Source organism: Protomyctophum parallelum (genome assembly GCF_964188405.1).
Source record: "Protomyctophum parallelum genome assembly, chromosome: 19".
In the NCBI taxonomy this organism is placed as follows: Eukaryota; Metazoa; Chordata; class Actinopteri; order Myctophiformes; family Myctophidae; genus Protomyctophum; species Protomyctophum parallelum.
The window spans coordinates 38,170,652-38,198,232 of NC_139717.1; the positions used below are offsets into that span (position 1 = coordinate 38,170,652).

The window sequence follows — 27,581 nt, forward strand, 5'->3', positions numbered from 1 at the left end:
GTTTAATTATAAACTATATAAAAGTTTGAAATTGCCTACCCTTTTCAGTGCTAAAATATGCAGAGGTTTTCATTGTTTAAAACGTGTTAATATGATGACATGCTGCACTATAAATCCCGGACATTTATCTTAGAAAAGTTAATGAAAATGAATGAAATGCTTAGTATGAAATGCAAAATGCTGGAGTCACAGAATTCAATAGGTCACCAATGTCGGTGGAACATCTGTTCCCCACCCTGCGTTGGTCAGTGATCTACACGGCGCACGGTGATTGGACGAGGCACAACGTTGTCACCAGGCCACCAATCAACGTGGGCCACGGTAAGATTTTGCTGTGTACTTTTTTAAGCGGCGCGCTGCGTCAGTCAGTGTGTATTGGAAACGGATGAGACCTGAAGTAGCGATGGGACCGATTTTACTAGGTAAATGTATTACAATTTGATTTTTCTGTCCGTTATGTACAATGCCAGTAGGCTGTTAATCACAATAATGCATTCCGTTAAAAAAAATATCCGGATAGCTAATGGCTATACGTGTGTAGTCACTGTCAGTGGCAAAGCACTCACATGGGCCTCTGATAGTTGAATGGGTTGATGATAGTTTCATAGCCATTGTTCATAGTTATAAAAACATGACCTAATGTTGTTTTGCTCGCTTATTCCTTTGTGCATTTGAGCTGCATCTTGTGTTGGGTATATCCTTGTTGTTTTTCTGTAAACAGAGACGACCCAAGACAAGAGGCCCAGATTGAAGTTAATTTATTTGTGATGTTATGTATTCTAGGTGTGTTGGTCTGTTCCCTGGTCCTGGCAGTCCAAGGGTTCTACTCGGCTAGTGATGATGTTGTTGAGCTCAATCCCTCCAATTTCCAGCGGGAGGTGATCCAGAGTGACAGCCTGTGGCTAGTTGAGTTCTATGCGCCATGGTGAGTGTTTCATCTGCCGTGGGAAAAGTTGATTATGAGACCCAGACACACGACAAGCACACATGCATACAATATCTTAACTTCAGTGGATACACGGTAGACTTAGATTTGAACCATATGGACATCAGTTCTTTAGAAAGAAGTTGACTTGTGGTATGATTTTCAGAAGTTTACTTTTCATTTTAAAGGTGTGGTGTTACAATTCTGAAGTATGTGTTTTTAATAGCTGTTTTAGTGTATTTGACATTAGTCTTCTTTACCTGTACCTTAAATGACACATTTACCATATGCTTCTCAACTGTTTATTCATTGCATTGTAGGCAACGAGCCTGGGAAAAAAAAAATCAGCTTTTGAGATAGTGGGGTATTTGTGGGGCTTTAATTTCTACATGTCTATATTTTGCATGTTTATGTCAATATGAATGCAGTATGACACTAAACCCCAGTGCTAAAAACTACACATCCCTCCACTGTTTAATCTTCACAGGTGTGGCCACTGTCAAAGCCTGACTGCTGATTGGAAGAAAACAGCCACAGCCCTGAAGGTAAATTCGATGCAAACATCAGTAATTGTACGATACTCACTATAATGTGTGAAGCGTTTCTATACATTATGGAAAATGCTCCAGTCACATGTTGTGTGATTCGACAGGGTATTGTCAAGGTTGGTGCCGTTGACGCAGACCAGCACAAGTCCTTGGGTGGACAGTATGGTGTCAAGGGCTTCCCCACCATCAAGATCTTTGGAGCTAACAAGAACAAGCCAGATGATTTCCAAGGTAACGTTAAAATCCTTTGCTCTGAAAAGCCAGACCTAGCTAGTTAGCACTGCATCGTCATTGATGGTGTATTATTATTGAATTCTGGAACTGCATTTTTATTGAATTCTGGAACTGACCGCAGTGAGAGATCCTGCTGCTTGGTTAAATATACGGTAAGGTAACCCTTGCAATCCTTTCCTCCATCAGGTGGACGCACTAGCCAGGCTATTGTGGATGGAGCCCTGAATGCTGTCCGCGCACTGGTTAAGGACAGGCTCAGTGGCAGATCTGGAGGCTCTGACTACAGCAAACAAGTACACAAACTATTCAACCTCAGCATTGCCTTGTTGTTTGACAAGGACCATACCGTCGCCAATACATGTAATGGTCTACTGGGCTGTGGTTTCATATTTTTTGTCAGTGAATAATGGTAGTCGAGGAAGTTTTTTCGCCATAGTTTAGTGAAGTCGACGGAATTTAACTATAGCTAAGCCCCTACCCAAACTGCTATGGTCCATACAGCTAAGCATAACATGGGTTAGAGTAGACAAACCTCTCCACCAATAGTTTTCTTATATGATAAAACATTGTTAAAAAAAATAAACAAGGTCTGGTTCCAAAAATGAACCAGTATTTAATGTGTAAAATCCATGATATTTACATTGGAATGAATGAGCCCGGCTGAAAAGTGTCAAAGTGGGAGAGGGTGGGACTTAGCTAAAGGTGAATTAACACTGCTGAGTGACTTATGTATTTTTCCAGAGTGGTGGTGGTGGTGGTGGTGGCGGTGGCAGCAAGGACGCTGTTGTGGAGCTCACCGATGACAACTTTGACAAACTGGTGCTTGATAGCGGTGACGTGTGGCTGGTGGAGTTCTTTGCGCCCTGGTGTGGACATTGCAAGAAGTGAGTGTCACATGATGTAACTGTGTGTAGTGTACTTCAGTGTTAAGATGTGAATCGCATCATAACATTGAACTACAGTGTAGTTCGACACTGATCCACATATCACACATCTAGATTCTACCCGCTCACAAGATTATTTTGTTGGCTGTAAATAACAACAGGTTATGAGGTTTCCTTCCATATAGCTGCAATATGCAACTCTAGATCTTTTTATAATGGGATGAATCTAGAGTTTCAATACCCTCCATTGACCCCCTACTCATCCAATTTGTGTTTGCGATCTGCTTGTATTAAACAACGTTAAACTCACCATCATTGCAGCTCTAGGCCAGGCTTGAATTAACCTCTTTCAATCTGCCTTCAGCTTTTGTTTCATAATTATCCACCATAGACATGTTATGAGCTACTTTCTGTCAAGACATTCTAAGCATGTGATTATTTTTCTAAGTGTTGGCGTTTGGAAGCACTCGTTTTTATTAACGGGTCGCGCTGCTGCCTCCTGCATTATGTGCAAATTCGAAACAGTTGGTACACACTACAGGGCCGTTCAGTGATTTACGACGAGTGCTTCCAAACTCCAGCACTTAGAAAAAAGAATCACCTGCAAAGAATTTCTTGACAGAAAGTAGCTCATAACATGTCTACAGTGGATTTTTATGAAACAAAAGCATGGCAGATTGAAAGAGGATAATTCAAGTTGGCCTAGAGCTGCAATACTGGTTTAACGTTGTTTAATACATGCAGATCGCAAACGCAATTTGGATGAGTAGGGAGTCAATGGAGGGTATTGCAACTCTAGATTCATCCCATTATAAAAACATCTAGAGTTGCAAATTGCGGCTACCTTCCATAGTACTGCCTTTTAATGTTTAGAACATTCGTACTTCCTTCAGTTTTTCAGGCCATCGGAACTGCAATTGAATTTGCTGTATACTCAACTCAACATAATAATTATTTTTTTTGCAAACAAAGGACATCAGTTTGTCAATTGATTTGTAACTGTACCAGTAACCATACTAGACTTTTCTTTCAAATAATGAGTATTTCATTTTGTTAACGTCCATATCATCAAATCATGTCTTGTCATCAGCCTTGAGCCTGAGTGGGCAGCTGCGGCCTCCACTGTAAAGGATCAGACTAAAGGCAAAATTCACCTGGGAGCTGTGGATGCTACCGTTCACCAGGGCCTTGCTAGCCGCTATGGGGTAAGCAAGAATCTTTTTGAACGCCTGTTGTGGGGAATTTATAGGAACCAGCAGTGCAGCATAAGTCTACATAGAGATGTACTACATAGAGATGGACTAGAACAGGGATCTTCAATGTTTTTCAGGCCAAGGACCCCCTACATATTGTGTTAATGTGTATTTTCTAGATACTTATTTGCCGAAAGTAGCCGATCTACAAGCTCAAAACGGGTTGCATTGTGAGCTTGTAGATCTGCAATGTTTCGGCTAATGTTACCCCCAGCATAGGGATACGAGGGACAAGGGTTTAAGTGGTTATTGTAAAAAATAAAATTCCCTTTTTTTTATTGTGTTCATAGTAATTATTCTACCAAGCACCAGTAAAGTATTTTGCCAGATGGAAGCATAACTGATTTCATCTCCCTTTGTGGTTGGCCAAATTAATGTAACACCTGTGCAACCCTACTGCAGACAGCCCTATGTTTATTATCTTAATCTCAATTATCTTGTCTTTTGATCAGACAGCTGGGCTTTCTGAGTTTTCTTTTACTCAGTCTGAAGTCATTTCTTTAGCAGGAAGCTGCAGCATTTTAGTAGGTTAGTGCAATATGTCAGGACAGAAGATATGTAGCGAGCTGGCTGTTATAGTAACTAATATTACTGTTGGGTAAGCATCTTTGTACAAATACAAGACAGACATAGTGGAGTTAAACTTGACAGCAGCAAATGCTGATTAGATTTTAGCGATGGCTGCTTCAAAAGGCTACTGTGTAATTGTTGTCATAGTTAGTTTAACATGTTTAATTCTTGAATTACCGTTCTGTGTCCAGATCCGTGGATTCCCCAGCATCAAGATCTTCCGTAAAGGGGAGGGGCCTCAGGACTACCAAGGCGGCCGGACACGTTCTGACATTGTCGCAGCGGCAATGGATCTATTCACTGACAATGCTCCCCCCCCTGAGCTGCTGGAGGTTAGTGCCACTGTGTACACACTACAGGACAGATTATTTGCGCACACTAAGGAATACAAATAAAAACTACAACCCGGCATCAAATAATAAGTCCATTGCTTTATTTGTGTGTGTGTTCTCTCATAAAATGTGTTTGTGTGTGTCTCAGATCCTTAATGGAGACGTCTTGAAGAACACTTGTGAAGACAGCCAGCTATGTGTCATTTCTGTACTTCCCCACATCCTGGACACTGGTGAGGTCACACTCTTGGCTCTTGGGCTCTGTGGTGTGGGTGATGGCTGATTTGGGCAGTCACACCTGGCCTAGGTCAAACTGAGCTGGTATGACTACTGATACATCTAATCGATGCATGCAGGATAATGTGCGTCAGATGTGCACAGTCATATCCTGTTAACCCATTCTGAACGGGCACCCATTTTGGTGTCAGCATCATGTTATGCGATACGAGCTTGTAGGTCTGCTATTTTTGAAAAATCGAAGAGCGACTGACATTTCTAGAATCTGATCTCAGGTCAGAATGGGTTAATCAGACCAGTGTCCAGTGGAAACCTCGTATGAATCTGATCTCGGGTCAGAATGGGTTAAACCATTCAGGACGGGAACCCCTTTTGGTGTTTTAAGCATTATGTTATGCTTTAGCTGTTGAAAAATAGCAGCAAGTGCCGCGCTACAGGCTTTTTCTACAGGCTCCAAAAAGCCTCCCCTCTAGTCAAAGTGTAGAAACCACTTGTCACTTGGAGATTTAAAGGAAGACTAGTCAAAGCTTTCAATCCTTCATCCTTGTATTTTGACCCAACAGGTGCTGCTGGTAGAAATGGCTACCTGGAGGTCTTGATGAAGATGGCTGAAAAGAACAAGAAGATGATGTGGGGGTAAGAGTTCTATTTGTGAGGGATGATTATGATCAGAGACTGAGTAAATAAAATGTGTACTGTGAGTAATCTCTCAACTTCTTTCAACATTGATTCTCAGGTGGCTGTGGACAGAGGCTGGAGCCCAGATGGATCTGGAGTCCTCTCTGGGTATTGGTGGGTTTGGCTACCCCGCTATGGCCGCCATCAACACCCGCAAGATGAAGTTTGCTCTTCTCCGAGGCTCCTTCAGCGGGACCGGCATTAATGACTTCCTCAGGTAGAGGGCGATGCCTAAATGTTGTTATAAATGACATTGGTATAACGGGGTGTCACTGGGTACACACATTGTGATACGTGTCTGATCTTATTGAATGCTATTGTGGCTCCCCTTTTTATAGGGATTTGTCTGTGGGCCGCGGCTCTACAGCTACAATTGGAGGTGGTGCCTTCCCCAAGATCAGCAAAGTAGACGCCTGGGATGGGAAAGATGGAGAGGTAGGTTGGAAGACTGTAATAAGTTAAAGATGGAGTATTGTGATTTTTGTACTTTTTCTGTTTTGTATGCGTCTATGGAGTTAACATTGCTCTAATAGCTAGACCCCCAGGTGTGGTTAGAATATTTAAATGTCTTCCCTGTGTATTTTTGGTTTCTTCCTGAAAGCCTTTGAGTCAAAAGGCCCAATCAAAATACACTACGTCACAATATCAACCCCTCCCCCTTATCATACAACAGCTGTGGGTGCGGCTTCAGTTCAGGTGGATCACCATGATGCCGTGACACGGCATTCCATCTTTAAACCCCCTGGGCACACATTAGCGGACAGCCACGGACAGAAGAAGCTGTCTTTTACGTCATTTCCAAGTTTTTAGACAGCTGGTGGATGGAAAAGAAGCTCCACCTCCGCGACAGACAGCTCTGAAGGTGGAGCTTCTTTTCCATCCACCAGCTGTCTAAAAACTCGGCAGCTTCTTCTGTCCGCGGCTGTCTGCTCATATGTGCCCAGACGGAAAGAGGGAGTGCTGTGATTTCTTTCCACCCTAAAACTTGTACGGTATTTGTTAAAATGACATTTTTATGTGGACACACCCACCAGTTCATTAAGTATGGGTAGTGATCCACCTGAACTGAAGCCGCACCCACAACTGTTGTTTGTTAAAGGGGGGAGGGGTTAGGGGAGGGGATGATATTGTAATGTCACCATATCACTGTTTTATTTTTCATTGGCACGTTTCAAGGTTTCAGCCTCTAGGAAGAAACCTTAAATACAAAGGGAATACGTCATTGGACATGTTTTGTCTTGACTGTAGATACTAGCCATAATATTTAGACTTAAAATGTGAGTCTATCAAAAATGGAAACCATCTTTTTGCTAATCTAAAAATGTATTTGGACAAGAATCTATGAGCAGGGAAGTGCTTATGCTACCCTTATTTGTGTATCTGTAGTTTCATCTTGTGCCATTTGTCCTTCACAGCTTCCTGTTGAGGAGGACTACGACCTCAGCGACGTGGACCTCGACGACGATGAACTTGGTGGCAGAATTGAATTATGAGCCAAAACGGGGGCTGGGGCTGATCCAGACTGGCCTGGTTTGTTCCGGTCTGGACCGGCCAGACCCTGTGTGCAACGTGCCTCTCCTCTCCTATGGATGAATGGGAGGCCAGGTCGCTCAGTTACTGAAATACTCCAGAAGAGTCAACCTGAAGAGTTTTAACATCTTTCTTGTCAGTCAGAAAGGGGGGGGTTTGGGGGGTTGTGGCCTCCAGTGAACTGCTACACAGACCTGCTGAATGTTAGATGCTGCACAGTTCTACTGGTCCCCGCCCTCTGGGGGGGAGAGGGGGTGGGAGGAGTTCAGTTGAAGTTGTTTTCAGACATCGTTCTCTGTTTTCTCGTTTAGCCTGCCTCCGTGTCGGACAGCTTTATTGTGGTCATTTTCAGTAAGGCTGCACAATTAACTGAAAAGTAACCGAAAATCGTGATTTAAAATAAATATATATATATATCACAATTAATCCAAACAACATATTTGACACACAGCCTTCAGGCAAAATGAAATCTCAACCAATTGTCCAAAGAGATACAGTATGGCACTGATGAGCACAATAAGCTACAAATGTATTAGGAAAATTATTTAAAAATATAATTATCTTTAATCATTAAAATATTACACAAACTAATCAAGAGCCATAGCCCAATTGTGCAGCCTTAATGTTCAGAAACTCTTAACATGCCCAACCTGATGTGACTTATGTAATGTTTATAATTCAATTGTTTGTGGTTTTTAATTCAGTGGTTGGTGGTTTTGCAGCTTGACTGTCCAGGACAAGGGGAGAGGATACAGTTTGGAGTTTTTGTGTAGATTTTTCTTACACAACTTTATTTCAATTGCGTGAAAACAATGACTTTTGTTACAAAAAATAAAAAGGAATAAAAATAATCACTGCCTTCTTATTCATGTAAACTGTTACAATATCAGAAATATAAAGATCACGGAGTGCATGCAATACGAAAGGCATATTGAGAGTACTTTTTATAGAATTTTTACCATGTAATATTTAAGTTTATTTTCTCTTAGAGTGACATAAAGTACAAAGATAAAACCTGCAAATATAATCCTATTGGTACAAATATGGCACTTGACAAAGTAAAAACACTTTAAAGTATATACAGAATGGCTTAATTGAAGAACATCGTAATCCACTGGGCAGGAGGGAGCCATATCCATGCAACATGGAGAACTTTGATAATGTAAACATTAAGACATTTAGTGAATATGAAAACACCAAGTTGTCAGGTAATGGCGTGACGAACAGAACCATGGTCAAGTTAACACCATTCGCTGTATGCATGCAGGTGTGGGTTTTGTCTGCATTTGGATTAATGCTTTAACAAGATGACAATTAACCATGCTTAGTTGACTGGAACCCCCCCTAGTATAGGGCTCTAAACGATCAATGGAATGAATAGATGCATACTTGGGGAGAGGGAGAGATAGCGATAATGTCTATTTCAGCATCCATCTGTCCCGGTCTTTTATTCTTAGAACTGACGAGATGTGCCCTGGTCAGATTGCAGTAGCCTGACAATGGAAGGGTCACTTTTGGCACCTCTAATGAACTCTTCCAGTGACAGCCTGCCTGTGGAAGAAGAACACGTTACATATACATCTGGTGGAGTCATGGCTTAAGCCAGCAGGTGATGCTGTTGCATCAATTTAACTTCTTGGCCAAGAATTCAAGCTAGACTATGGTCTTTTGACTCTTTCCTAGGTGACACCCTCCACCGGCCATTAGTAATAGTATACTGTATAAAACATACTATACACCATTTGATGGTGGTCCCCAGCAAAATGAGGAACAGTTTAAACAGTTCAAACACTATTATCTTTTCAGCTATTTGAAAATAGCCGATCTACATGTTCAACGCATTGTGATTATTTTATGAGCTTGTGTAGATTGAAAAAGGTTGACAAATGCTGTTGAATCTTCTCTTATGGAGGTCCCTGGCACACAACAATCTTCTCAAATGGAGGTCTGACATCTGATTTTAGGGTCCTTAACATCAAACGTGTTTGAGAACACTTCATACACAAATAAATCAGGGTTTGGGGTTGAAGGTTTCAAGCGCATTGCACTTCTGACCACTATGACACATCAGAGTTAAATCCCCTGCTCCCCGCCCTCTCTCTCTCTCTCTCTCTCTCTCTCTCTCTCTCTCTCTCTCTCTCTCTCTCTCTCTCTCTCTCTCTCTCTCTCTCTCTCTCTCTCTCTCTCTCTCGTTAACCCCTTTCCCCCTTATTCTTTTCCCTTTTTACCTCCTTACATGATTTTCCTGTTTCTTTTTATATAGAAGTGTATATTTGTACATCTCTAAATGATCTGATGAATTGAAAATGGTGGATCCTGTCGTAAACAAGTGTAATGCTTTACTGTGTGTCGTCCACAGTAACTGTGTTTCCTCTTAGCAGAATTGTCATAAGTTGAAGGTGACATTGAAGTGTTTATTCCAGAAATGTGAATAAACACTAACACTAAATTAGATCTGTTGTTTTGTTATTTTCAATAAATTGAAATATTCAGATGGATATCTGGGGGTACTTGACGTGACAAATTTGGGAACAAAAGCACTGGTTTCAACAACATTAGGAAGCAAGTCCAATTTACCAACTACTGTACACATTAGAAACAAGCCCAAATAAGCAACTACACTTTAGAAACAAGCCCAAACCAGCAACAGCAAAAAGAATGCCACAAGTCGCTTATAATAAGCAGACATGGCAACACTGACTGTGACAACTGAATAGGAAGTGTCAGTGTGGAAGAAGTGAAGCAGAAGCACACACTCACTTCCTGTGTGTGTGTGTGTGTGTGTCCGTCCCAGTAAGCTCCTTGGGAAACAGGTGGACTACACTGGGTCTACTTCTGGGCAGTTAATGTGAGCGCCTAATGTGTACACTGTAAACAGCCATGACTACAGTAGCTGAAAACTTCCCCCAGATACCCCATCCAGGATGGATTAATGAGAAAGTGTTCAAAACTAGCTGGAGAATCAAGCAAGAGAGGAGTCACAAATTGAAGAGCATCTCTCCATGGTGGCAGAAGAGCACCAAAGCTGCATGACTTCAGCTAATTCAGGTTAGTTCATGGGTGTTTGGCTCTGGCTGGCAGGTGTGACATCTTCTAATTACAATCTAGCCTAGTTTGGATGGATGATTCCTGTTTATGCTGTGTATTTGTTCTGCTTGTCTGTTCCCTGGTTGCTGTGGAAACTAGTTAGCGCTCACTCCTAGCCGCAATTTGCAACACTAGGTTGTTTTATAATGTGATGAATCTAGAGTTGCAATACCTACATCCTTCCCTACACTCCCCCAAAAAGTGTGTTTTGCGGTTCTTCAGTGGTTCTTTGGGATAGCAGAGGATGTGCTGTATAGCAGCGATTCCCAAAGTGGGGTCTGCGGACCCCTAGGGGTATGCGACGCATAGCCAGGGGGTACCCCAAGCCCCCTAAAAAAAAGGGGGGGGGGGGGGGGGGTTTGAGGGGCTAGTGAATCATGGTGTGTGTGTGTGTGATATGAAATGTCCAGTACCTCCCCAGTGCCTCCCCAAGTGCCACCCCAGTGTCTGCCCAGTGGCTCCCCAGTACCTCCCCAGTGTCCCCTGAGTGCCTCCCCAGTGTCCCCCTGAGTGCCTCCCCAATGTCTCCCCAGTGGCTGCAGTTTCTCCCCAGTGCCTCCCCAGTGTCTGCCCAGTTTCTGCCCAGTGCCTCCCCAGTGTCCGCCATGGTGCCTCCCCAGTGCCTCCCCAGTGTCCCCCTGAGTGCCTCCCCAGTGTCCCCCTGAGTGCCTCCCCTGAGTGCCTCCCCAGTGTCCCCTGAGTGCCTCCCCAGTGTCCCCCTGAGTGCCTCCCCAGTGTCCCCCTGAGTGCCTCCCCAGTGTCTCCCCAGTGCCTCCCCAATGTCTCCCCAGTGGCTGCAGTTTCTCCCCAGTGCCTCCCCAGTGCCTCCCCAGTGCCTCCCCAATGTCTCCCCAGTGGCTGCAGTTTCTCCCCAGTGCCTCCCCAGTGCCTGCCCAGTGTCCCCCCAGTGTCTCCAATAGCAATACAAGAGCAATAATACAAATTAATCTTAATTTATTAATCTTATTAATTAATTATTTAATCAAATTAATTAATTCATCAAAATGTTCGACGCAAGAAGGCCCCCCTGCGGCCTGCGCCCAGCACCATGCCAAAGCTTTTTCCTGCAGGAAACACTGCTTGTGGTTGTAAATATATTGTTATCTGTGTTGCGAGGATGAGTGGGGTACCTGGAAAAATATCTACCCCAAAAGGGGTACCTGGTCCAAAAAAGTTTGGGAACCCCTGCTGTATAGCACCTGAGTCTTCAGTTGTTCTTTGGGATGGTTCTGGTGCTATATACTGTAGCACCTCAGGGTATTTCATAGCCCCTTTCGGGACCCTACGTAAAACTTTTTTGATATTTTGTTGAGTTTTACGTTGGGTCCCTGCTCACTACTGTATTTTCGTATGGAAATTCCTATATGCGGAAGTGGAGATTCTCTCTAAAATAGGACCCGCGGCATGTGACGCCATTATTTTCCTTGAGTTATTCTGAATTCGGTAACTTTAAGTAGCTATACATCCAGCTGCGAATATCTCCTGTGGCGCGGAAGCCGTTAAGTATTTTTAATCTTTGTTTGACCGATTTGGTCGCTTTATTTCTTCTTGTTTGTTTACCGTTTATTGTACCGCCTCCCGGTGTGCGGTTGGCTTGTGAGGCTACGTCCCTGCCTCTGATCTGCTGTGTCATAGCTATAGCGCCACTAGCTAGCCAGATAGGCGGTACAATGAGGTGTCAATAAACAAGGAAGGAAAAGAAGAATCCAAGCTTCCAAATCGGGCAAACATATATTAAAAATACTTAACGGCTTCCGCGCCACAGGAGATATTCGCAGCGGCATGTATGGGTACTTATACTTTACATATTCAGAAAGCCTCATACTGAAGAATATCGTCAAAGAGCGCGGGGAGGCGGTAAACATGTAAACATGAGCCAGTAAATGTTTTAATCAGGTGGCATGGACGACGTGGAACAGGACCCAATGCACTGGGTCGAACAAATGTCAGAAACTTCAGTAGCATTTGGGTTCTGCTTGGAGGGCTAGGTATTTCAGTGGTTTCACAATGACTACAAACATTTAGATGTGTGCCTCTTACCATCATTGTCAATATCCATCTGTCTGAAGATCTTCTCTGTCCTTTTCTCTGGTGTTGATTCATCTTCAGGCATCTTCATCACTGATGACACCATCTTGTATATTGCCTGTAGAGGATGGGGGATAAGTGAGCATGTATAGCAGGGGTCTTCAATGTTTTTCAGGCCCCTTTAGCTGAGAGATTAAGCAGGGAGTAGGGACCACCTCCCCTACTACTCTACTCTACTATTTCATAGATTCATAGACTTGTAAGAGGTCGTCATTTGGCTTGCTGGGAGTGCAAACAAGTCACTTGATCAATATTGTAAAAAATATTGTTCTTCAGTTTTCAGATTCTATTAATATGTTGTGATTATGATGATTCATCTTAATGCGTATTGTGATTGTCAGACATTTAACCACTTAAACCTTCAATTCAACCCTAAAAACTTTAGTAGACCTTAATTGGCTCTGTACTTAGTCTGCTCTTTTCCCTCTGCACCAAATCGAAGAGGTATTAATAGCAGTGCATTCTTTAACCAGGGTAGATCACATTTTAATCTCTTTTTCAAGTGGGCAATGCTTCATACTGTAGTTCATACACAGTTACTTGTACACACATTCACACCTGTAAGCTGGCCATTTACAAACACACTGTTTACGCTTGTAAGCGACTTGGGCTTGTTTGTAGTTCCTTCCTAATGTTGTTTATATCAGTGGTTCTCAAAGTGTGTGTGTGTGTGTGTGTGTGTGTGTGTGTGTGTGTGTTTGTGTGTGTGTGGGGGGGGATAGAAGGATCATGTTGTATATTAGAATGGAAGGGGCTTGGGGATCGGATTATATCAACATGAACGTGCCTGCCGCCGAGAAAAGCTAAAGGACCCTAAACTCTAAACTCCTTATGATCCAGCCATCGTGTGTGTGTGTGAGAGACCTAGTCGCTTCTTCTGGGCATGCATCTTCATGACCTGACTACTTGTTTCTCTCTCAAACAGTTTTATATGGTTGGATATGCAGCTCTACTGTTCCACTGAGCAGTTATAGACTTGGGTGTCTTGCTCAAGGGCAGTTTTAATGTTGCATATACAATTTCAGAAGGATTATGTTGCTAGTGCTAATGCTAAAAAATGATTTTCTCTCATGTTTTTTCAGTAAAAAGTAGATTATAATGTTCAATGTTTTGTTATGACACAAAAATTGCAAATGGTATAATGCATAGTAAGGAGTATAACATAAATAATAATCTAGTCAGGGCTACTTTGACCACGGGTGGTTGTTTTTTTGACATTCATTTTTGTGTACTCCCAAACCTAGTAGACTGAGCTAATATTGATATGGCCCAGGCAGCCGTTCAGTTAACCATGTCGGAAGAGTAAATATAGCCACTTTGATAAGAGGAATAAAAATAGGAAGGGCAGCCTGTATCCACAATGAAAATATCATGACTTTAGATTTAGAAAAGGAACAATAAACAGCTATAGAAAGCTATAGATCTTCATGCAGCTGATAAAATATTCTCAGATAGCCTATTGTATACTACCTCTCATAACTTAACGTAGGGCCTAACGCAGTAACGACCATGCACTGCGTTTGGACACCTTGTTTCAATGTTTAGGAGAATTTAAAGCCACCGAGCCACGTCTCCTGATATGATTAGATCACATTATTAATAATGCTCCCAATAGATTTTAAGCTTGTGTGTTTTCACTTTATGCACGAGAACATTGGTTTTGTTGCTATAGAAACTTATTCTGCACGTCTTCCACTCCAGATAGGAATGCACCTCATGCCGGGGGGCGCACTTCACACCATAGGCTAGTCAATCTAAGGTTTGACCCAAAATAAATTGCAATAGTAATCGTTAAAGGTTTTTTATAATCCTTAGGGTCATCCAAATTATACATAAAAAATGTGTTGTATTGACAAATTGTGGATCATGTTAAAATCTGGGATTGTACACATTTGGGCGTGTCTATGGCTGAATTTAGTGAGTGTGAGCTAAGTGTTTTTCATGCAAAACTAATGCTTGGAATGGATTCAGAATCATGCAAACCCCCGTTTGGCACGTCACATGCTACTTGAAGCATAATTCCATTTTTGAAATTTATGCTTTATAGATTTTTAATGGTTTTAAGTTCAACCCCTGAATTTACCATGATCCACAATTATATATATTTTTAATATATAATTTGGATGACCCTATGAATCATAAAAAACCTTGAACGATTACTATTGCAATTTATTTTGGGTCAAACCTTAGATTGACTAGCCTATGGTGTGAAGTGCGCCCCCGCCCCTTTTTAGCTTAGATTGACTGACCTACCAGGGGCACAAGCTGGTTCTTAAAGGTGATGGCACCTGACACTCTGGTTTAATTAATGTAACACCCCAAACACACCATGACTAATTCATGGCCCTTTTGAGCTGAGCGCAGACACATGGCACCCACGTTTAGCATCCTCTGACTACAATTGCACTGGACACACCCCCACGGCAGAAGGTAAGACCATGCAGCATTAAAATAGTTAATAATTTAACTCCAAATCGCGTTTTTGGTTTCATTTTTCACTCTTTAGAGATACAGTAAATTAACAACGTTATTGTGTGCCCTCTGAAAAACACAACATTTCCCCACCTGCACGATCTCCAGCATCTCTGCACGGCTGATGTATCCATTACCATCCAGGTCATACATGCTGAAGGCCCAGCGCAGCTTCTGTTCCAGGCCGCCCCGAGATGTCACACTCAACGCAATGATGAATTCCCGGAAGTCTATGGTGGCATCGGCGTTGGTGTCAAAGGTGCGGAAGACGTGCTCTGCGAACTTTGATGCGTCTCCGTATGGGAAAAAGTTTGCATAAATCTTCTTGAATTCCTCAACGGTGAGGTGCCCCGTAGGGCAATCCTTGAGGAAGCCGCGGTACCACTCCTGCAGCTCATGGTCCGAGAATTCAGTGTTTTCCCTCAGGTCGGTCAGGACCTCAGGACGGAGTTTGCTGTTTTGTTTTCCCATGATGCAATGCTCTTTCACAGACAGACAGACCTGGTCCCCCTACAATACTTCTCTACTCTATGGACCTGGTCCCCTACAATGTCTGCTCTACTCCCAGACGTCCCCGGCTGCCTGTTTTCCTCCGATCCTGTGGGAGAGATGAAGAATTTTCTCATTAGTATCCTTGTGTGAATTACATAAATGATTAATTGGCTCAATAACTCCTCACCGTATGCAGTGTTTTATAATAAAACTTGTGTGGCAGATTAATTGTGGTGTGCCAAGTGGTGATTTCAACTGAGGGGCATTTTATATGAAGCAACAAGATAGTTGTGGGCTGAGAACTGGTCTCTGTATGGTTGCATTGATGATTTATCGACCATTCACCGCATGGTGGATGGATGTATGTCTTAAAAGCATAGCAAGTTTCAGAAAAGATAGTTTCTCAAAGGTCAGAGGGATACAGGTGACCGTTACTCTATGAGCTACATTGATTAAACATAAGGAGAGATTCATCAGCACATGTACATACTAATATGTGTAGTCAAGTTTTGATGAATTGAACAAGGTGGACCCTGTTGTAAACAAGTGTAATGCTTTATTGGGTCGTCCACTCACAGTTAACAGTCTTTGTATTGAGTTGTGCTTGAAATGTACTGTAATTCTGCAAACTGTTAATAAATATTTCAATCAATGGTGACTTCAACTTGGTATGTGAACTGAAGGCTATTATTCATCAAGAAATACAAAGGGGATATGGTTATGATGTGTGGAATATTGTGGACAATGTATTCCTTTCGCCTTTGGTTTATTTATGTGCCTTATGTAAATGCTGTCTCCATGGTAACATTTCGAACATTGTGTTTATTTGTGTATACAGATACATTCAGGATTGGGACTTGAGGGTGCACATAAACAGCTTATTCTGAGGAAGAAACATAACCAGGATATTAACTGTTGGGTAGAAAATCACTGTGCATGCATCACACTCATTGAAGTGCAGGTGTGTGTGTCTGGGGTGGGTGTGTGCACGCTGTGCTGTCGGTTGGAATTTCTCATGGGAGTCGTGGCAGTGGGAAGATTAACCATTTTTCCAGCCAATTTTCCACAATGAGCAATAGCGACAGCCAGAGGGATTGATACTGTGAAATGTCGCATTAGTAGGAGCCATTAAAAATAACATCAGAGCTGTGCAGGCGCAGCTGCAGTAATTTGAAGCCATGGTGAACAACGTGGACGTAATGCCACCCAGAATCAGGTTTATTTGTCACATCACAGGTTTACTGGTGTAAATAATGTGTACTGTGATAATTGGTATATAGCCTATAGGCCTATGGTGTGTAGGACATTGGCATCATAATGACTTACAGCCCAAAGCAAAGAGTTTAGCCTATTGCTTATTTTCTCTTTCCTTTCCTTTCCTCTCCCCGAGGCAGCATTCTTTAAAGATGTGTGCTGGAACTGGGTGGGACAATAAAGAGAGACGTGGGAGTACGAATGATGGAGTAATATAGTACTGGAAATCGTTCCTGGTTATACTAAACCGGCTGCTCTTCCCTTTTGCACACAGCATGAGTTTAATGACATATGTCACCTATCTAGGTCAGGCGCTCATTGGAGAGAGATGTCTCTCTTTTCGTCTTTTGTTACGGTTCCAATTATTGAAAAGCTATTGGCACCAGAATGAGCTACCAAAGATGGAGTCTTTTATGTGCACCTCATTTCTCATACAGCCGTGTGAATGTAATTTCCGGCAATTTCATTAATCAGAATTGTAGCATGCTGTGGAGATTAGAGGGATGGGGCAGGTTTAGGAGAACAGTGACTGATTCAAATCCTTGACAATTTTCTCTAAGGCTTTCAATAATTGAAAGCAATGCCCCCCCCCCCCCCACACACACACACAACCCACCCCCACACACATACACACACAAGGGACGTTAATAGTTAATCATTAATCAATCAATCGCTGATTTGTTTCCTGGGCCTGGTGTCGTCATGAAAGGGGGTGGGACTGCGACGCTCTATAGACCGATTCCGTAGCTGGTCTCATGGTCGCAGCCTACGTATTTCCTGTAGGCGGACTCGACGTAGCTGCGGGGATAAAACCCTCACCAGGCGCACCTCTTCCACTACAGTGAACGGCAGAGTGACTGATGTTAGTTTGCCTCAAACTTTACTCCTTTACCTGCTTTTTTACTAACACTAACATTACAAAGATGCCCAGAACATCGAGATGAACCTGTGTAGTTTATGGCTGCTCCAACAGTAGTGGCAACATAAAAAATTAAATAAAACGGAATGTCTAATATCCACCGCGGTGGCTGAGACCAGAGCCATTGAGTAATGGTTGAGACGAAGCAGTGAAAGATACATAACGCCAGTGTACTTTATACCTCATACTTTAAATGCTTAGTATGAGGTATAAAATACAGCAGCCTTGTGTTCATAAAACAGAAAGATTTGGTATTGGGTAAGACTGGCGATAGGCCTATGTATCTTTCCCTGCTTCGTCTCAACCATTACTCAATGGCTCTGGTCTCAGCCACCGCGGTGGATATTAGACATTCCGTTTTATTTTATTTTTTATGTTGCCACTACTGTTGGAGCAGCCATAAACTACACAGGTTCATCTCGATGTTCTGGGCATCTTTGTAATGTTAGTGTTAGTAAAAAAGCAGGTAAAGGAGTAAAGTTTGAGGCAAACTAACATCAGTCACTCTGCCGTTCACTGTAGTGGAAGAGGTGCGCCTGGTGAGGGTTTTATCCCCGCAGCTACGTCGAGTCCGCCTACAGGAAATACGTAGGCTGCGGCCATGAAACCGCTACGGAATCGGTCTCTAGCCCAGCTCTGAGATGTTATGTAGAAGTGGTTGGTATTTTATGACCGTAGTCATAAAGGCTTCCTCTAGGTTATGGTCATGAACACACACACACACACACACACACACACACACACACACACACCCTCTTCCGTCCTAGCATGCAACAGGATGAGGAGTAGGCAGTGTGACCCCCTCCACAGGACGGGGTCACATGGTCTTTTCCAGGCTGGACCAGACATAAATACAGGCGTATTTAAAAAAAAACCACATGAAGCACTACAAAATAATCCATTCTGGAAGACTGAAAAGTGCTGTGTTGATGTTGTACTGGGCCTGTGTCATGTTCCCAAAAGGAGATAGCATAAATAGTTGTTCTTACAAAACTGACAAATATAATCAAATGGATAAACTATCACTTCTCTGTGGGTTGACTAAACATACTGGATCTTTTCAAGTAATGTCTTCCCTCCCCCCAGAATGTTTTCATGTTATTTGGGGAATTGCGCGTTTCAGGAGTACACTTATTATGATAAAGAGATGGGAGGATAGTTATGGCAGTCATTCACATGGTGGACGTTTAGGCAGGTCTAATGGATAATGGTTGCCTCCACATTGCTAATTACGTAACACGGCGCACATAGCTGCCAGGAAAATAATATTGATATAATTATCCTTACACACACACAGTCAGTCACACACACACACCCACACACACACACACACACACACACACACACACGTAAGGTTGTGTTTGCAGGGCAGAATAACATTTTACGAGTGTTTCCACAGCTGGGGTATTTATAGGCGAATGTTGAGCTTCCATGTGAATTGTGTGCGTGTGGTTGGAAAGAGAGAGGTGCGTGCGTGTGTGTGTGTGTGTGTGTGTGTGTGTCTGTGCATTAACCCATGCATGGAATATGTGACATTGTCAAGTGTGCACAGACTTGGAGCGCTGCTCGACGTACAACAGCCCATTGGGAATTATCCAACACCAAGTTGAGTCTTTGCAGTTCTCCACAATTACACAGCAACAGGCTCTCCCTTGTCACTCTGGTCGCTATACGCTGCCTTGCTGCAACCCCCCACAACCTCCATGCATGGCTGCACGTTCCACTTCTTCCACTGGGCCTCAGCCCGCTTTATACTGTTAAGGATGAAGCATCCCTTAGCTAATGAGGCTGTTTCACATGGGCTTCGAGCTCGTGCCTCCCTTCACTCTCACGTGTGGTAGTGTGTGTGTGTGTGTGGTGGTGGTGGTGTGTGTGTGTGTGTGGGGGGAGATCTCATCCTTTGGTCCATTCTTTCCCCTATACTGGATAGCTGATCACTATAAAAGCAACTGCAGCCCGTTTTAACCATTTGGACAATTCCCAGTCTCCTCCCAGAATAGAATTGGCAGGGCATCTTGTGTCACGGGGTCACAATTTCCCATCACTGAGAAAATATTATTCTGTCCGTCTGTATTGCAGCTCCTTTTTGATAGGAAGGAACGCAAATTGAATAAACTGACATGCTCATGGTGGTCGGAGTGAAAACAGACGTTCATTTCACGTGTCAGGGAGGCACGTTGTGCACAGGATGAGCCACGCTGCATGTGCTGCAGTCAGCCCAGCTCGGTGCTCGTCTGTCTGCCGGTGCAGAAGATCCATAGTACTGTGGGTAAAGAGTTTGGTCTGATGTAGGGCTGTTGTCCCGATCCTGATCGGAATTCGGGGCCGATCACGTCATTTTCAAATGATCGGAAATCGGATCGGGAGCAAAAAAAAACGTGATCGGGACATCCCTAGTATCAATATTATATCCATTGTGATATTAGACTGGATATTGTCTGTGGTTTTCGATATTGTACTATTGTGATATGGGATCATATGGCATAAGTTGTTCTATAAAAATAAAAATATCTGATCAGGAAAAATCGGTATCGGCAGATACTCAAAATCAAATGATTGGAATCGGATCGGGAGCAAAAAAACCTGATGGGGACATCCCTATATAGTCTGATGTGTATACCATCTATACTATGAAGGAGAAAGGGCGAGCAAATAATGAGCTTTCCAGGCATTCTCGCTTTGGCAAGTTTTTCATAGCAGTTTTTCTCTGAACTGCTGTATGCCATACATACTCCATGCATAGTGTAAGGATTGAGTCCCTTGGCACACCAGTAGCCAAGGCAACAGGGTAGACTGCTATAAGGCTCAAGAGAGAGGGAGGCGGTGCAGCTAGTGATCACAGGACAGGAGCTGTGTGCAGACCAACATGAATACTGTACATGTTGTCTTGACTCTTGTGTATTAATAACCCATCGTAATAATCATTATATTATCTACAAACAGGATCCTGGTACATATTTGTGAATAAAACAATGTTATGTATTGTTTTTGTCTCTCGGAATGAAGTAGCAATTAAAAATCCACAAATTATTTTGAATGTGCAAATGTTAACCACCCAAGACCTTTAATATTTCATACTTTTACAAGATCTTTAAAGGAGAATTCCATACTAAAAGGCTTTCTTACCTTTCTTTGTAGTTGTTACGTCCCCATCAAAGAGGTCCAGGTGTTATTTTGTGCAAAAGGTCCTTATTGGCTATTTCCCCTACCATAAGCCCTAAATGAATTGCATTGAATTGAATGGGATGTATGGGGTGTTGTGCTAATTCCATCGCTCAAAATTATATATTTTTTGTATATATCCTCTCTTCATAATGTAAATAATAACCCAAGCGGCACACTTTACTATACTTATTTCGATGGAAATAAGCGAATTAGCACAACACCCCATACATCCCATTCAATTCAATGCAATTCATTTAGGGCTTATGGTAGGGGAAATAGCCAATAAGGATCTTTTGCACAAAATAACACCTGGACCTCTTTGATGGGGACGTAACAACTACAAGGAAAGGTAAGAAAGCCTTTTAGTATGGAATTCTCCTTTAAGCTCACAGATCTTTCTCTCTCTTTTTTTTTCCTTTTTTTGAAAATAAATACGTAAATGAAAATTAGGAAAAAATTAGGAAACCTCAAGTCAGGTGAAACTGGTCAACTGAATAATAGGCAGATAGCCTATACTGCACTTTGTATAGGCCTATCTGAGAACATTTTCGTTGAAAATGACGAATTATGACAAGAAAGTAGCTTTTTTTGCCTTTTGTACCTTTTTTTTCGCGCATCACTTTGTGACTTTTGTTTAGAAAAGTGATCAATGAATAAAGTTACTATAAAGAATATGTCCCATAGGCAAATTAGTTACCCTGCCTGGCTGGCCGCACCTTGTCCTTTAAGTTATTTACCAATAGGTTTCTCCAAATAATATGTATATCACTTTAGCATGACAGCATCTCTTCCATATGGTTCTTCTTCTAAGCCCCTGGCTGCAGCAGTTTTGCGCGAATGAAGGCTAAAGTTACTGGTCTTTTCTTGTGGTCTACCAGGTAGGTATACGTATTAGAAGTATATAGAACACATTTGTTTAGGGGAAAAAGCCAAAAATGTCAATAGAACTTACCGCTTTACGAACTGTATGAGCGTCGGTGGATGGTCTGGTAAACCCACTCCTCGGCTTTAGAAATTGGCTCACGATTAAGTTCGCTTCACGTCTACTCATAAAACTCAAATACAAAAACACTTTCAGATGGTCGAGTAGGCTAGTTGCCTCAGCCTCAGGCTACACAGAGAGTGTCAGAGAGTTTCTTTAAACGGGTTTTGGTTTGTTTAATAAGATACGTTTTCTTTTTAAATAGGCTATAACATATAATATATGTTAAATCGTTAAAGATTAGGCCTATAATTGCTAGGGCTGTGGCAGCGGCAAGTTGTATCATTTTGTAGGATGTGGCATAGGTTTTCATTCGACTCGCCCAATTTCATGTGGGGGTTTTACATTTCGAGTAAATGTTATTATACACTTGGTGTATAATGTATTTTGATTTCCCGGCATAATTTGGGATTTGGATAATTTTAAAGCGTAGCCTGTATTGAAATGCTTGAATAAATGCAGCCGTATTAGTTAAATGCATTTTCTACATTGTGGCAAACAATCCTCTGATCCCCTACACACGCAGAGTAGAACATTCCATATTCGCTCCCGAGATCCGCTCATAGGATCCGCTCCTCCTCGTAACTTCGCGTGTCATGGAAATGTGGAAAACGAAACGATTTATTCATCTTACCGTAAAATCTCTAGGCACCGTTAGATATCTCTATCATCTTCCCCACATTTACACCATTTAAAAAAATCATGCTGTTTTATTGTTTTTCATGCTAGCAGGCAATAGGGCAGGCAGTCAGCTATAGCCTAATAACTGAATAGTCATAGTCATAAAGATTGCCTATAGCAATATTGCAAAAATATAGGCTAGGCTACTTTTTATGTCAGTGGAAGATAAGAAACAAATAGGCTATTAGTAATAGTTTACACAAACATTTTTGTGTGGATTGTGAAGGACTTTCCAAAGCAAATGGATTAATCAGAATTTCTTTCTTTCTTTCCCCCCTAAATTTCCCAGGACGGAGAGGGTTATCGAGTGTTCAATTGAGAATATCAGTGACAGAATGACTTCCCATGGCGAAGTGACGTTGCAGACAGGGTGGTATGTATGTCAGCACTTGTAGAGCGTTGATAAATAATTAACTCTCTCTCTCTCTCTCTCTGACTCTCTGAAGCCTGACACCTGTGTTTTTAACACATATGGAGTGGAGTGTTTATGTCCTCCGAATAGCTAGTGAGCACAACAGCTTTGGAGGGGGAGTGAGGATTCCTGACACTAATACTCACACTCACTAACACTATTGATTGACAGCTGTGACGGTCTACTAAAATCAGTTTGTCGTGTGCTGTATAGCCTAGCTATATTATAAGGTTGCTGTATTAATATGCTCCATTGTACCAGAGTACATTTGAAGAAAAAAGGGAATAGAATAGATAATAATAAAAACTACTATTTATTATTTAATTTAGTCTTCAACAGATTAGTAGCCTACATCATTTGCACTAGCATGATGTGGCAGCTCTTGTTCTTTCTCAGAATCCTAATTATCCACTGGAGGGCACTAAAGCACTAAATCCACTCTCATTGTACATTATAGGTTTGACCATGGCCATAGATGTTAATGCAGTTTATTCAAAAATAAACACTATTTTACAAACACATGTTAACCAAAGATATTTGGTGTGTTGAGGGACAAAGTTAGGGGCCCTGGGGGACTCACTCCGGTCAGGGAAGTTTAGAGTTAGAGTTTGGGTGAGTGCTGCTGCTGTTGTGACACTGCCACATGTGTGAAGTGTATTTCTTGTCCTGGTATGAGTATTGAAAGAAAATGAAACATAACATACTGGGTGATAACAATATAATTGGTTAAAATATATTGAATATTTAACCCCAGAAATGTAGTGTATGGAACATATGTTTTGTTTTGTGTTGTCAACTTGTCATGGTCATTCATTTTCAGTGGACAAGGTTTGATCATAGGTGGGAGCTGTGGGGGAAAAGTTAGCAATACAATAGTTCCAGGAATTGAGGTACCGGGAACATCTATAAAAGTAGGCTACAGGAAGTGAGGCCAGGGATTCCATTTTAGGTATATCAAAAAGAGTGTAATAAGAGTGCAATACCAAACCATAATCAGAAATTGATAAAGCACAGAGTAGTGGGTCTGGAAAACTTTATCTGGAAGAAGACAGGTTTGGTCAAGAATCATTTCTGAGGATTTAGCTCTGAATCCCTTCAGAGCTTTTGGATAAAGGAAGGAACCTGCTGTGGCCTGCTGACTTGAAGGTTGGGTGAGGAATATATTTTTTCACGTTTTGAGCAATGCATTTCCTTTGTACTATGGATTACTTGATTTTTTTCCCGGAAAATAGAAGATCTACAATGTTTGGTTTGATTACCTTTGGATTACTTTTGGCATTACTTTTTGATACTTTACTCAATTGGAGACATTTAAAGGAACTTTGCGTTGCGGGACATAACATTAACATTTGTATTTTGAAATCTTGTGTTCATTTGGTTCGAATTATTATTTTTGTTTGATCGATTGATCCAGTTTAAGACAGATATAGATATTGCAATTTAATTTCAAAAGCAAAAACTGTTTTTCTTTTGGTCTGCAATACAGTTGGGTTACAGTATAAAGAATTACTGACAGGATCTTTATTTCTCGTTTTTCTGCTGTCAGGTAATTGTTTCTCACTAAAGAGTTTGAACACAAAAGCAATGGGCATTTCACAGAAATGAACCCTCACCTCATAACATTGATGGCTCGATCTGACCAGTTCATTTGTAAACAGTAGTAGGGGTGTTCATTGGCACAATCCCTGGCCAGCCAATTATTGACGAGGTTGTGCCTTCGTACGATTTACAGTGTTATGTTCGGTCAGTTATTCTTTCAGCTTGTTTTTCTTTATAGGGAAGTTTTGTTTGCCACATGCACGCACACGCACACGCGCATCACACACACACACACACACACACACACACACACACACACGACGCATCAGTGCAGATTTAATTTCTTCCATTATTTTCAACCCATGTTGTCCTCCCAGTATACTACTTGCAAGAAACATGCCAGCAGGATCAATATTTATCCTACGCTTCTTATGATCCTTCATTGATGCATTTTAATCTTCAGTTTTATTTTCATCTGTTCTCTTGCCATCTGAAGCTATTTAACACGTTTTATTAGTATGCTTTTGGAGTCAATAGTCATGTTTTCAGCTTGACAAAAAGCAAACAACTTAACTGGTCACTTCTTGTGAGGTCAGGCTCTGTTCAGACTGGCAGGCCGATTCTTGGCATATCTCAAAATACATCACAGGCCGGCCTAGCGATCCGGGCACCTAGGCTGCTAATCCACAAACTACAGCGTGTCGCAGGTTCGAATCTCAATCCCGACGACTTTAGCTGCGTGTCACTCCCCATCTCTCTCCCCGAATTTCCTGTCAGCTACACTATCAAATAAAGGCAGTCCACTGAATAATAATGTGTGCATAGTCAGTCCTAAATAATAATAATAAACTTTATTTGTATAGTTTATTAAAAAATATCAGATTTCAGAAACACATTGGATATGACTGCCGTCTCAACAAAAACATCCTGCAGTGGATGCCTTTGTGCATTGCTCCTTACCATATAACAGCTACTCTATTTAATGTACATAGTTGACCCTGTGGAAATGTAAACCTTAACCCTGATAGTGTGTAATTGTCAAGCTTTACTCATGATACAGTGGACCACTATTTACACTGCCTGTTTGGTTATGTAGCCTACTGTATGTGTCTAGAATTTGTGTTATATGACCTTCTGTACTATATTATAATTGTGAAATATGCACTCTTGAGAAATAGTGTGTACATGCTATTATGACCTCTGCTCTACAACCACACTGGTTCACATAACATATACATTAACATTTAGTACTGTATATAGATCCAACCCGGTCTCACCCAACACAGTGAAATAGCACCGATTGGCAATTCCGTACATACACTCCTAGTTAAAGCCCGGTCAAAGCAGTAGTAGTATAATATATACGGATTTGGAGGTTTTGTAGGTGGGTATGACCACAAGCTCAGTGGGCTTGTGGTCATACCCGCCTAGAAAACCTCCATATACCTGTCATACAGTATAAGTCTATACAAATGGGACCCAATTATGCTCCCCTTCTTAATTAGCATGCAGTATCAACTCTTGGATTAGGGATAAATCCCAGTGACATAGTAGCGTCAATGAGATGGGCAAAATACATTGAAAATGTATTTTGATACAAAATACAAATACTGGGTCAAAAAATGTATCTAAATACAAAATACAAAATACATCTTCCATCCCCATCGAAATACAAATTACAAAATACAAAAAAGTATTCCAAATACGTATTTCAAATACATGTATTTCAAATACTGCCCATCTCTGATGGGCAAAATATATTGAAAATGTATTTTGATACAAAATACAAATACTGGGTCAAAAAATTTATCTAAATACAAAATACATCTCATTTCTTCCATCTCAGCGAAATACAAATTACAAAATACAAAAAAGTATTTCAAATACGTATTTCAAATACATGTATTTCAAATACTGCCCATCTCTGAGCGTCATGTCCTGCCGGGGAATGTACTTGTACATCAAGCCTTCAGAAACCATATGGCCATGTGGCCACATGGCTTAGGAACTGTTGGTTTCCCATACTACAGTACATAGACAGTGGTATGTGACATGCACTCATAGCAGCAGGATGCACACATCTAATATTGATCTCTCTGTCTATGCCTTAAACAGACATGTGGGGCAATGTTCTCACATAGTGTCCTATAACCCTGTCAATATTTAGGAACACATGGCATTGAAATCAAGGTTTAACTTTAGATAGTGGTGCATGTCTCTTTATTTTCAACATGTGCAATTTGCACACATGCAGCATTTCCTAATAGGAGCAATGGAATGGAATCAACACTCATGCTCCCCCAAAAGCAGTGAAAAGGTTTATATAATTATAATATATTCAACAGCATATCTCATGAAATGTGAGTGAGTAGGCTAAAAATAGTCATCAGGGTCCATAATCGGGCATGACCCCTAATCCCCTATATGTTCTGTTGTTGGGATGACTGACTCTTACTTTCCTGCCTGATATTCAGTCCTACATTAATAGTGGATACTTTATATACTGTAGGCTACAGTCCTTGTATTCAGTGTTGATATATTGTACATTATCCAGATATTCACTGTTGAAAGGTCTGCTGTGCTAATTAGTGCTTTTAACATTCGTTTAAACAGGGAATGAGGGCGGTGAATACCGGTATGTGACTGGTGTGTTGTGCAAACGACTTCCAAAACGTATACCCTTGTATAAAAGGCACTAATGAGATAATCAGTGAAAGAACAAAGGTTGGATCCAAGACAAATGTGCTGATCAATGTCCAGAGAGAGAAAGAGACCCCATGGCATGGGTTATTGTTAGGTACTGTAGTATTTTGTCATGGCCAGTATAATCTTGGGTATTATTATTAAGTTAAGAAATCACGTAGCATTTGTTTTCATCAAACAGATGAGTTCACACCATAGAGGAGGATCTCATCAGAGAAGAAATTGTAGATAGACCTGCTGATCATTAAGATGTGTGTGCGTGTGCATGTGTGCGAGTGTTTGTGCGCATTGGCCGCATGTCTATGTATGCCTATGTCCGTGAATGACAAAGTAGCTGCTGTACGTGTTTCTACAATTTTGTACGAGAGTATCTCTGTACATATACAGTACAGTACATTCTGTACACAGGCATCATCCTGCATCCTGGTAAGGGTAAGTGATATTTTGTTTTGTTAAAATAAGTGTTAAATAGCTCTGTATTCTGATAGTACTCATTGCTATAGAGTGTTTGTTCAGTAACAGGGGTCTCCATGTCTCTTTATTAAGCAGAAAATGCTTTTTCTGGTCAGGATACCAATTTGAAACAATCAGGATAG

The 27,581-nt window shown here is 41.6% G+C and overlaps 2 protein-coding genes across 2 annotated transcripts; one reads left to right on the top strand and one right to left on the bottom strand.

The window, feature by feature from the left end:
• The first annotated feature begins 287 nt into the window (after nt 1-287).
• Nucleotides 288-8,042, top strand: pdia6 (protein disulfide isomerase family A, member 6). Its single transcript, XM_083790170.1, has 13 exons — nt 288-422; nt 784-925; nt 1,413-1,470; nt 1,578-1,704; nt 1,894-2,000; nt 2,449-2,591; nt 3,682-3,796; nt 4,606-4,746; nt 4,895-4,979; nt 5,547-5,619; nt 5,720-5,878; nt 6,000-6,096; nt 7,077-8,042. The coding sequence occupies exons 1-13, from the start codon at nt 386-388 to the stop codon at nt 7,152-7,154; spliced, it is 1,362 nt and encodes a 453-aa protein (XP_083646296.1). The 5' UTR covers nt 288-385; the 3' UTR covers nt 7,155-8,042.
• A 149-nt stretch (nt 8,043-8,191) lies between these two features.
• On the bottom strand, nt 8,192-21,926 carry hpcal1 (hippocalcin-like 1). Its single transcript, XM_083790172.1, has 4 exons — nt 21,621-21,926; nt 14,932-15,436; nt 12,319-12,424; nt 8,192-8,742 (listed from the first exon to the last, which is right to left on the bottom strand). Exons 2-4 carry the CDS (start codon nt 15,307-15,309, stop codon nt 8,645-8,647), a joined length of 582 nt encoding a protein of 193 aa, XP_083646298.1. The 5' UTR covers nt 15,310-15,436; nt 21,621-21,926; the 3' UTR covers nt 8,192-8,644.
• Nucleotides 21,927-27,581: the final 5,655 nt, after the last annotated feature.

Bases quoted from the DNA above. Each gene is read 5' to 3' on its own strand.
- pdia6 (XM_083790170.1), top strand. From the start codon at position 386: ATGAGACCTGAAGTAGCGATGGGACCGATTTTACTAG. The intron at 926-1,412 runs GTGAGTGTTTCA...TAATCTTCACAG, and splicing joins GTTGAGTTCTATGCGCCATG to GTGTGGCCACTGTCAAAGCC. The intron at 5,879-5,999 runs GTAGAGGGCGAT...CCCTTTTTATAG, and splicing joins GGCATTAATGACTTCCTCAG to GGATTTGTCTGTGGGCCGCG.
- hpcal1 (XM_083790172.1), bottom strand. From the start codon at position 15,309: ATGGGAAAACAAAACAGCAAACTCCGTCCTGAGGTCCTGACCGACCTG. The intron at 12,425-14,931 runs GTGGGGAAATGT...CATCCTCTACAG, and splicing joins AGATGCTGGAGATCGTGCAG to GCAATATACAAGATGGTGTC. The intron at 8,743-12,318 runs GTAAGAGGCACA...CTTCTTCCACAG, and splicing joins GATGGATATTGACAATGATG to GCAGGCTGTCACTGGAAGAG.